Below are 11862 nucleotides of genomic sequence, written 5' to 3' on the forward strand. Positions count from 1 at the left end.
CGTTTGTAGTCGAAAGGACAAGATTTGAGGAGGAACGGTTCTTGGGCATTTAGCCAGGGATTACGAAAGTTGTTCGTGCATACTCCAATTTATAAGTTATATTCTGATTGCTAGGGGATATTGATTGATCTTGGCTGAGCCGTAGCCTTGCTTTTGCCTGTTTCATGTGGAATCTGCATTGCGTACTTTGATGACTATTGCTATGAAATTGCCTGTTGATTTTGTTACAATTTGATAGTTTAGTCATTCAGTTAGATGTCTTACTTACCGAGTTTCAGCTCACTTTTTAGTTGTTGCCGTCTTTTCAAATATCCAGGTACCAACGGCTTTGGATGATGGTGATAGTGACAGAGCATGCCGTTGGTAGTAGTACTTGGGGTAGATGTTTAGCTGTCGAATCCTCCCAATATATTTAGGTGGTCGTTTGAGTAAAGAAAAATGTAATTAAACGGTTATTTATTATTTAAAATTAGTATTTTTGTGCTCCGGTGTGTGATACAAGTTAGCGAACCCTATGAAAGGCTAGACACTCTTAGGCGTCGTGCCGCCCGGTGTTCGCATGCACGTGTGTTTTGTATGGCCGCCTGATTTTTTTTTAGTTATTAAACTTCCGCATGCGCCCTCCGTTATGTATAATATCATATTAAAATAGAGCTCGTTAGCAGAGTGACGCCTTAGGACATCACACTTTTTTCCCGCCTTTGCCTTCCTTTTCGTCGGTGGCCAGTCTTAGGTGATGGCCGGACACCAGCGAGGGCTGGGCGAGGCGACCCCTCCCTTAATCTTGTTAGAATATATTTTGATATTCAATGTTAGCTTTATTAATTGTTATTGTAAATATTAATTGGTCTAATAAAGAAAGATAAAAGATTTCCTAATTCTAATTGGATATGGGGCTAGAAAGTATAGGCGGAGATAAACCTTATTTGTAATGAGGGGATAGGTTTCAATCTTTATAAATAGAGCTCAAGTCCCTCCTTTAAATCCTAATATCCACATAACCTCACATAAATGATCGTCATGAGCGATACGTGAGGGGCCGCCTCATTAAAACCAGTGATAAAGGGGTTCATAGAAGAGAAGCTCTTGAGCATCGAATTGTCACAATTCCGCATCAAGAACTATAAATCCGAAACAAGGTGCGTTAATTCTTCTATCTTATGAATGTATGATTCGTGTATCTAAAAATAGTTATCTAGGGTCGCTGCATCAAGGGTATTAATCGTAACTTACAAATCTACCAAGGGCTTCCCTCACTCTCTAGGAGAGGGTCACCTCGCTTGTGGTCGATGAGGGTCGCCGGGTCCTCGCCGCCACATATAAATAAAAAATGGAAAAAGAAAAAAAGGAAAAAAATGATAAATCACGAAGATGCCCTTGGTCATGCTCTCATTAGAAATAATGAGGGCACTTTAGATCCTTATTTAAAAAAATATTCATTTCAAGCCATTATTTAAGAAAATAAGGGCAATTTGGGTCCTTAGTTAAAAAAATTCCAAATTTATGGGGCTCCTTTTCCTGCATAAGTGTGCCATTAGTGTCTGGAAAATAGTGAATAATGAAACCCATGTAATACTAGGCATATATAGTACCTAGAGGATGGGTTAAATATATGTTAATCAAGTTATACAAAATGGGTTATTAACGGATTTTCCTAGTTATATGTGGATTGTAAATGGGTTTATCTTTGAACCCATTTAGAATCCATTTAGCTAGACAAGCCCACCATTTATCAGTTTATAATTTTTTTAAATTTTAATTAAAAAATTTAATACTTTTTAATAATAAAAATTAATTATTTAGTATTTTAAAATTATTTTTTAATTTTTTAGCAAATAATTGCACAAATAAAAAAAAAGAAAGTAAAAAATTTTCATTAAATTTGTATTACATGAAAGTGTTAGCACTATCATTTTTTGTATAAAAAAAAAAATGAAGAAACGAGATATTTCATGATTTGGTTAAATATTTAAATAACATAGGTTGGATCGGGTATGGTTGAGTATGGGTAAGGGTCGTTAGCTTTGTACTAAATGAAAATGTGTCAAAACGGGTTAAATGGATTAATATGGATCGGATCATATTCGACTCGATCCAACCCACTTGTTTGACACCTTTAATAGTACCCCCAATGACCTTCTATTCTCCAAGTAAAATTTCATGATAAAAGTTTGAGAATGGACAACTTTGACATTCCTTATGAGCCATGAAAATCTGTTCCCATATGCTCAAATTTATTTTTCCATGATCTTTTCTTGTGGTAAATAAAAATGACTACGCATGGAATATTTTCCTTGAGATATATCATTATTGGAAGAAATCATATTATTTGAGTTGTTGAATGAGCAACATAATCCTATAAATCTTGCCATGAAGTACTTCGAAATGATAGAGAACCGCTGACATGATTCCTTGAACACTAAGCAAACTCATAGAACAACTAACCGTGCACATCTAACCTCACTATGTATCTTCCACATATATGACTTAATATAATTTCCGTAGAAAAAAGTCCTTACAAATAGACATATATATTCCCAAAATTAACTTATATACCCACATGATTCCAACTTTTTCAATATAAAGCTTGAGCTGTTATAAATCGCGTGGAGTCTAGCTCGAGTATCTCGATTTTCCTAGTTGAATCGAACTCGAGCATAAATTTAAGTACTCGATTAAGCTCAAGTCGAGTTTAAAACACCGTGTAGATGGATGGAGTCAAACCGAACTCGAAGGCACTGTATCGATGCGAATCGACTCGAATACATCTCGAGAGACAAAAGGCCGATGTTTACCCGATTATTTACCCCAAATTGTTGGGCGAGCAAGCGTCCGGCGGCGGGCACCGAGGGCGGATGCATGAACCATTTCCTCGGACGCTCGGTCACCACTCCAATCCACACCGACGCGTGGAGCGCTGTCACATGCTGGGACTCCCGCTTTGAGGAACCACGCTGACCCGACAATCACGCGAGACGCTCGCCTCGTAAATGACCAAGAATCCAAACCAAGACATGACTCCCCCCGCCCAATCTCCTTTTAATTAATTACTAGTTAATCACAATGATTATGTCGTAGGCTACTGAGTATTAGGGAACATTCATCGTACTCTCTTCTCGTTCCGTTCATGCACCACCGGGAAAAATCTCGTTTATTCTAACCGGAGAGAGCGACCAATTCTAGGCACGTGCCAAAACCGGGTTCGAGATCCACGAAACCACCATTGGAAAGTGAAGAGCTAGGGTCACATGAATAAGATTAAGTTGGGACGAGTGAAATAGTTTTATTAAGCCAGTATTTAGCAAATTTTAAGTATTATTGCTCCATAAATATGAGTATATTAAGTTTAGTTAATCGTGCGGGGAATGGAAGATGTTTCCATGGCGATGTCTACCTTAGTTGGAGTCGGAACGAGTTTGAGACGGCGGTGGTGCAAAACAAATGATTCAATATTACTAGTTTTAACTATCGGAGTAACTTAGGTCGAACACCCGATGGAAGAACCTTATGTCTGCGTGTGCGGGTCCATTTACGTGACATGCTTTCTCAAACTTTCGGTTGATTTGCCCCATCAACACTATATTTAATAGATGCATGAATGCATCAATAACGTATTGGTTAGATGGTGAGTGAGTTTATTTATCTCCTTATGATATGGGATTCAAGTCTTATCGAGAGTACAAAGTAAGATATTGAATGCACTAACACGATACGGGGGAGTGTACCCTTAATATAGATCGGGAAAGTGAGCCAGTTGAAGTGTACGACAATTAGCCCAACACCATCAAACTCCCTTTTTTTCATATTTTTATTAAGATGCATTATCACAACTTGAAGCTGACCGAACCCGAAAGAAAATGTGAAGAGCCTTTTTGGAACCTGGGGTATTTCTCTATTTTTCTATCCTTTTATTCTCCGAAATAGAAATTTATTTGTGTGCGTCAGTTGCTTTTTCCATTCCTCGGAATAGATCAGTAGTCATGGAATAGATTTGGAATAGAAATAATAATTAAAAAATACTTTTTTGTTTCCGATAACAAAAAGAGAAATAAGGTTATTTCAGATAAACAAGCTTAGTGTAACCCGACTCATATACTTAAGTTGTTGGGTTGGGTTTCGAGTTTCGGGTTTATGGTTTAGGATTTAGTTTATTTTCATTTTTATTCTTATTTTGCAAAAGACCATATATATTTGTGGCTTCCTTAGTATATTTGTCATCAAAACAATGTCGAAATAAAATCAAGATAATTGGTTTGATTTCTTTTTAATTTATACGTTAAAATTTTTCTTTCAACACCCTCGGATACCTTTTATGGAAGATGCGTCTAAAATTCGTATACAACATGAAAAAATTGACAACAACGGAAGAACGTTTAAATTCTTATTTGAATGCGTTGCATCTACATATATGAATTATGTTAACACTTAAGTTTTATTAAGTTCTTTTTTTTTTATTATCGGATATGGGTGTGGTGGGAGTCAACGAGGAAGGCAGAGTAATGTATTATCAATTTTTGGATTGAATTTTTAAATATTATATTTTGATTAATTATAATGCTCTTTTAGAATTCTTGGGAATGCAGGTGAGAATGAAAAAAGAAGAAGTACAAAAAAAAAAAAAAAAAGACCCTAATCGGCCTGACTTGACCCAAATCATCCACTCCTTGAAATCATTTACCCCTTACTCAACCCAACCCGAACCGAAAAATCCTAAAAATTTGGAGTTGGAATCAGGCTAGGTAGGGCCAACTACAGTCTTTTTGACACTCCTACTAACTATTACATTGGATTTTCTTAGGTTATCCTAGAATATTTTGATCAGTTAAGTTCTTACAAAACTCTAGTTTTAGTCAAACATGAATTGTTAGATCTCTCCAGACATTTTTATAATTAAATGAAAAAAAAAGTTCAGGAGGGAAATTTTTAGGGTCGTGCCAATCACATTTCAATTCTTTTTCTGTTCTAAAAAATTTTGTGCAGTTATCGGACGCGTTCTTTCGCTTAAAAGCTTGTCCAAGGAATAGAAATAGAAAGAACTATTTCTAAATAGAAATTGTTCCCGAGGACAAAAATGTTACCAAACGCACTCGCAAAATGATTGTAACGTGAGAGCTGATTGAGGGATTCGAATATACTATTTCGATACCATGTTGAAAATATCCAACGTCTCGATCCCTTCTCTCCTGCCATCTTGCCCTCCAAGTCATACTCATTTTAGTCCGTGCTATTCCAAATCTTATGCCGACCGACAGAGATATGGTTCGCCATCACGCGACGGCGAAGGGTACTCCGCGTTCCCCCGTTTCATGTTCTATCTAGATCTAGTCACGTCCATCACATTCCCAGGATTATGCATTCTCCAATCTCAAATAAATTGATGTCTTCCGCACTGTAGCTGCTTGACGAGACTAAGGTCACGAGTCATGACTTTGAAGTCACGATTCTGTTCTTGGCGTTTTACTCTCGATTCCTACCGTCAAATGATAAAACCCATTAAGAAAGTTATTTAAATTTGCAACTTTGGTAAACAAAAGAAAAATAGGTAAAAAGCAGTTGCTATGTGGTCCCTCGACTTTGCTTAATTACCAAACTGCCCAATATGAAGTTAAGGAAAACAAAAACGAAACCCCACGCGGTATTAACGCAAAAAAAGGGCTTCCCCGCTCGCTCCCACGAACCTCCCACGGTTTTTATTTCCTCACTCGCAGTGCTCTGCTGCTCCCGCCGCCACACCACACGGCCGCGTCCTTATCCGTCCGCCCTATAAATACCCACCACCTCATCTTCTTCTCCATCTTCTTCCTCATCACCATTCCCTCTCTTCACTCTCTTCACAGTCTTGCACAGACCAGACCAGAATGTTGTTCAATCACAAGCTCAGATCATCCTCCCCTTGCCTCCTCTTCTGCTGCTTCCACGACGGCGACTCCGCCGTCTACCAGGAGGCCACCGCCTCAGGCTGCGACGATGGCAACCGCCATAGGGCAACTCGGTCGCCCCGCTCGTGGCTGCTCTCGACAGTCCAGGAGCTCCCGCTGCCGGAGATCCGGTACAAGTGCCGGAGCCTCATTGCCCGGATCGGGAGGTGCCGGAGGCAGGGCCACGTCGCGGCCCCGGAGTTCGGGTACGATCCGATGAGCTATGCGCTCAACTTCGAGGACGACCGGAGCCGGGAGTCGGACGAGGAGTTCCCGGCGAGGAACTTCTCAGCGAGGCTGCCAGTGTCTCCAGATCGGTTGCTGCCGGCGAAGATGCCAAGGCAGTCGTAGCGTGTAGTTGAAGTCCTCTTCTCTAAAGATCCTTTCTGATTTTCGATCGACAAGTTGGGCTCCACAGTGCCTGTACTCATGTATATTTCGAGATCTCGAATTGGTGGAAAATCTGCTTCCGAGTGACGAAGACATACAGCGAATTCAAAGCGTGTCAAAAAGTTTTCACCGGAGCAATGTCGAAGTCAAGCCATAAGGAGGATGATGGCAATTCGACGGACGTTGAAGTCGGAGCTGTCAAGGCCTAACCAAAACATGTGTCAAACAAGCTACGACAAAGTTAAAGAAACGAATTCCACGTTGAAGACAATGTTGGTTGTGTCGTGGGTGTCTATACTAATTCTACCAAACATGTTATTTGCAAATTTGAAAATGGATGATGCAATGAGCTTGCCGTACCTGTAAGATATGCCAATACCAATTGTGTTATTATGTAAGCTGTTTTAGCAGATGTTTTGAATCTGTCAACGTGGAGTATGAACTTGAACGAAGTGCAAGTTGTTTGCAATCTCCCTCGTTTCATATACAATCCAATTTCAATCTCAATATCGGAGACATGTGGCCAAAAAAAGTACTCGTCCATTGAGTATACAAGAGCAAATGATGTCATGCACAATCTCATTACTTCATGAACAAACAGTTGCAATACAACATGTGAGTCATTCGAGTTTTCCAATAGAAGACGTGGGAAAAATTATCAAAATAGTCATAAACTTATTACAATTGTGCCAATTTAATTTTAAGTTTCATTGCTGCCATGGCTGGGCAAGGCTCAACCGACCTCGCCCTTGCTAGCTGGAGGAAGGAGGGGCGAAAAAAAAAAAAGAAAGAGGAGAAAAGAAAAAGTACAAGAAAAAAAGGATGGATAAAAAACAAAAAAAATTACTAAAATATTATTAAAAAACGTCATGTCAATGCCATGTCGGTATCGGCCAATCAAAGTTGGCATGATGGATTGATTTGGCATAAATGTAAAAAGTTTAAGACTCAATTGACAAAAAAAAAAATTAAGATCGAATTGACACAATTACAATATATTTATGAAGTTTTTGATAAATTTCTCGAAGATATGACCCCGACTAGCATAATTGAGCAGTACAAGATTCAAGTTAATTTTATCTGATTGCATCCATAGAAGCCTGGATTTTTATTTATTAGCTTTGATGATGTATAAACTTTAGATTCAAAATGATGTTTGTAGATCTTTAATAACCTAAAATAATGACTTTGTTGTTTTGAGATAAAAAGTATTGTGCGTTTGTCGTTTTGAGTTTGTATTAACCCTTAAGACCGAAATTGCTAAATTCACACACCATCAAAGCTAATATATGGAAATATATGCTTTTGTTGTACATTCTCATAGAATTAACTTGAATTTTGCAATGCTCAAATCTGCAAAAATTGTAACGAGTGCTAAAGCTCAATGCTAGTAGGGACCATCATTGAGATTTCAACATTTTTGGAATGCTAAAGGGCTCATTAATGAAATGTAGCCAGTTGTCTAATTTGCCCTCAAAACCTTACTAAAAATTTAATTTCACCCTTCTTCAAAAGTGGAACCCTAAATTAGTGTTCATCTTTCTTCTTGAGCTAGGGCAATAGAGGAGGGTAGATTTGGTCGAGGACCTCCGACGAGGGCTACATAGGGTCGAGTGACCCTAGCAAGGGCAAGTTGGGTCACGTGACCACGACGATCGTCGCCTTGGGTCATGCGACTCTTGGTGACAGTTGCCTTGGTTGCATGACCACAACGATGGCCATCCGGGGTCGTGCGACCCGGGCAACAATCCCTAGGTCCACAACACATGCAAGCATCACCGAGGGTCGCCCAACCCAAGGCGGCCTTGGCCGACGATCGCCGGTGCCAAATCTGGCTCGCCGGCGGCCCGAGCCCTTCACCGGCCTACGAAAGGTTTTCAATAGTTTTAATAAAAAAATAAAATAATTATTTAAAAGGACCAAAATCTTAATTATCTTCCTCATGTATAACTTCATAATTATTTTCCTAACAAAATCCCTAAAAAGAGAGAGACCCGTAGATATCCTCACAATCAACTTATATGCCCACAAGATTCAATTTTTTTTAAGATCGAGTCACATAGTTTCGTGAATTGACTGTAACCATGTCAAGTCAATCTCGAATATCTCAATTTTGTTGTCAAATTGAGCTGGAGCATCAAATTTAACACTCAGATTAAGGCTGGAGTCGAGTTTCGAGTATCGAACATGCCAATCGAGATCGAGAGCACCGTATGGACCGAACCCGACTCGAACACAACCCTAGAGACAAATGCCATATTGCCCTATTACTTATACCGAACTGTCGGGTGAGCAAGCGTCCGGCGGCGGGCACCGACGGTCGGATGCATGAACCATTTCCCCGGACGCTCGCTCCAATCCACACCGACGTGGAGCGCTGTCACATGCGGACTCGCACTTTGAGAACCACACGAAGCTCAACAACCACGCGGGACACTCGGCTCGCCAAATGCCTCCAATCCAAACTAAACATGTCTCCCCATCAATTTTCAATTATCAATTAATTAAGTACTAATTATGATAATGATTATGTCGTAGGCTACTGAGTATTAGGGAACATTCATTGTACTCTCGTTCCGTTCATGCACCAAGGGACAAATCTCGTTTATTGTAACTGGAGAGAGCAAGCAATTCTAGGGATGTGCAAAACCGGGTTCAAGATCTGTGAAACCACCGTTGGAAGTGAAGAGCTTGGGTCACGTGAATGAAGAAAAAAATTGTCCCAAAAATCATGGTATTTTGATCAATTAAGTTTTAAACCTTTTAATTGTGCCAATTGACTCCTAAATCTTTTTATGTTCTGTCAATTGAGTTCATCCAGCCATTTTTTGCCGAAAATTGCTGGCGTGACGGTCCAATTAGCGCCGATCATCTTATGCGGTATGGCGGGCGCAAAGGTGGACAACAAAAAAATTATTAAAATTCAAAAATTATTAAAATATTTTCACGTCGGCACCGACCGTGCCATGTAAGAAGGTCGGCGGCATCCACCTTAGTATTTTCCTATCAAAATTGATAGGCTAAACTCAATTAGCAAACCGTGCAAATGTTTATTATTCAATTGGAAAAATTGAAAGTTTTAGAACCGAATTGACCAAAGTATAATAGGTTTAGAAATTTTTGGACAATTGTCCCCATGAGTGAAATAAGTAGAGATGAGTGCAAGGGCATGTAGGGAATTCCCGCTCGTGTAACTCTACTGTATAAATAACTTGTTGACCCATATTAGTTTATTATTAAGCCAATTTTAAGCAAATTTTTAAGTATTAATGCTCTATAATATTAGTATATAATTTAGCTAATCGTTTGGGGAATGAAAGATGTTTCCATGGCAATGTCTACCTTAGTTGGACTTGGAAGAAATTTGAGAAGGCGGTAGTGTGAAGAAAAACGACTTACTATGACTAATTTTTATAGGTGCCCGAATACACCAATAATGTGTCGCTTAGATGACGAGTGAGTTTGTTTTGAGAGGTGATAGAAGGGTATGAATATACTACTTTGATATCATGTGAAAGTCCGACGCCTGCATCCCCTCTCTTCTACTGTCTTGCCTCCAAGCTATACTCGTTTTAGTCCACAATATTCGAAATCTTATGTCGATCGATGAAGACACAAATTCGCTATCACACGATGAAACGGGATTAGAAGGATAAAAAATTGCTAATTCATGTAAAGCCATCGAACCGGCCCAACCAGCAACCAAAGCTGTATGCATTGTATGGACAGAAAGCAAATGGCCATGATCATTTAATACGACGACATGAACACGATACTAAGGAAAACCCATGTAAATATCCCTTTATCAACAAAAAATAGATACTATTTAACTTTATTTCATTGGAGAAAAACATTCGCATACCCCCTCGTTTGCTTTTTCTATCTAGATCTAATCTCATCCATCACGGTCCCAGGATTTATGCATTCTACCGGTTTCGGATAAATCAAATCTTTTCCGCTCTGTAGCCGCTTCACGAGACTAAGGTCACGAACCATGACTTTGAAGTCACGATTCTATTCTTGGCATTTACCATGTCTATCCAAACGGTCGTATGATAAAACCCATAAAAGAAGGTTATTTAATTTTAGCTTTGGTAAACCAAAAGGGACAATGACATAGATGATCCTTAAACTTTAGTTCAATATGTAATGTGGTTCTTGAACTTTTAATTCAAAATTAAGAACAATATTAAACGTTTTCACAGAGTTCAAGAAATTAATTAAATATGTACCAAAAGTTCAAGTGCCACGTTGAACGGATTAAAAGGTTCAAGAGCTACTTTCATTAGGCTAAAGTTCATAGATTACATAGAACAAATTAAAAGTTTCGGGATAATTTGAGGCATCAATCCAAACCGAAAAAAAAGCAGCAGCTATCCGGTCCCTCGGCTTTGCCTAATTACCAAACTGCCCAAAAATAAAGTTGAGGTTAAAAAAAAGAAAGAAATAAAAGAAATAAACCTCACGCGGGATTAACGCCAAAAAACCGCTTCCCCCACTCGCCCACGAACGTCCCACGGTTTTCTTCCTCACTCGCACTGCTCTGCTGCTCACGCCCCAGGCCAGGCGACATGACGGCGTCCTTATCCGTTCGCCCTATAAATACCCCTCCCATCATCCTCTTCTCCATCTTCTTCATCACCTCATCCCCAATTCACTCTCTTCACTCTCTTGCACACACCAGACCAAAGACTCCGAGTCCATCGCGCTCTCTCTCTCTCTCTCGCGCCCAGAATGTTGTTCAATCACAAGCTCAGATCATCCTCCCCTTGCCTCCTCTTCTGCTGCTTCCACGACGGCGACGCCGCCGTCTACCAGGAGGCCGCCGCCTCAGGCTGCGACGACGACGGCAACCGCCGCAGGGCTACTCGGTCGCCCCGCTCGTGGCTGCTCTCGACGGCCCAGGAGCTCCCGCTGCCGGAGATCCGGTACAAGTGCCGGAGCCTCATCGCCCGGATCGGGCGGTGCCGGAGGCAGGGCCACGTCGCGGCCCCAGAGTTCGGGTACGATCCGATGAGCTACGCGCTCAACTTCGAGGACGACCGGAGCCGGGAGTCGGACGAGGAGTTCCCGGAGAGGAACTTCTCGGCGAGGCTGCCGGTGTCGCCGGATCGGTTGCTGCCGGCGAAGATGCCGAGGGAGGTCGTAGCGTGCAGCTGAAGTCCTCTTCTCTAAAAAGATCCTTTTTCATTTTGATCCGCAGTGCCCGTACAAACTGTAGATTCCGAGATCTAAAATTAATGGAGAAATCTGATTCGATATGTCGTCATCGTCTCCCTCTTGCTTTCGCTTTTTTGTTCTAACGTGTTGTGCGTTGCGAGCATTTTAGCCGAGAGCCTAGTCAGCGTCGCGTCAATGAAGTGCGAACCGCGACAAGAAGTAAAACTTTGCCTTCGGATCGAATGAATTTTTCTTTATGGATTACGTGGACGCAACTTCCTTTTTCTTGTGTGGGTAGGGATGGGTAGTGGCCCGTGCCGAACCCGGAACGGCAGGACCCGGCACTTTGTGGGCCCGTTCCCAGGCATGGCCTAAGATGGCGGGCCGGGTCATG

The 11862-nt window shown here is 40.8% G+C and overlaps 1 protein-coding gene across 2 annotated transcripts; it reads left to right on the forward strand.

Annotated features, from left to right (window-relative positions):
* The first annotated feature begins 5742 nt into the window (after positions 1-5742).
* On the forward strand, positions 5743-11567 carry LOC115743514. Of its 2 annotated transcripts, none has more exons than XM_030678327.2 (2): positions 5743-5858; positions 10995-11567. In XM_030678327.2, exon 2 carries the CDS (start codon positions 11043-11045, stop codon positions 11466-11468), a length of 426 nt encoding a protein of 141 aa, XP_030534187.1. In that variant the 5' UTR covers positions 5743-5858; positions 10995-11042; the 3' UTR covers positions 11469-11567. The 2 variants fall into 2 exon arrangements, with proteins under 2 accessions (XP_030534187.1, XP_048133567.1); XM_048277610.1 differs by having other exon boundaries at positions 5838-5921; positions 11130-11567.
* The last annotated feature ends 295 nt before the right edge of the window (positions 11568-11862 follow it).

Source organism: Rhodamnia argentea, chromosome 4 (assembly GCF_020921035.1).
Source record: "Rhodamnia argentea isolate NSW1041297 chromosome 4, ASM2092103v1, whole genome shotgun sequence".
Classification (NCBI taxonomy): Eukaryota; Viridiplantae; Streptophyta; class Magnoliopsida; order Myrtales; family Myrtaceae; genus Rhodamnia; species Rhodamnia argentea.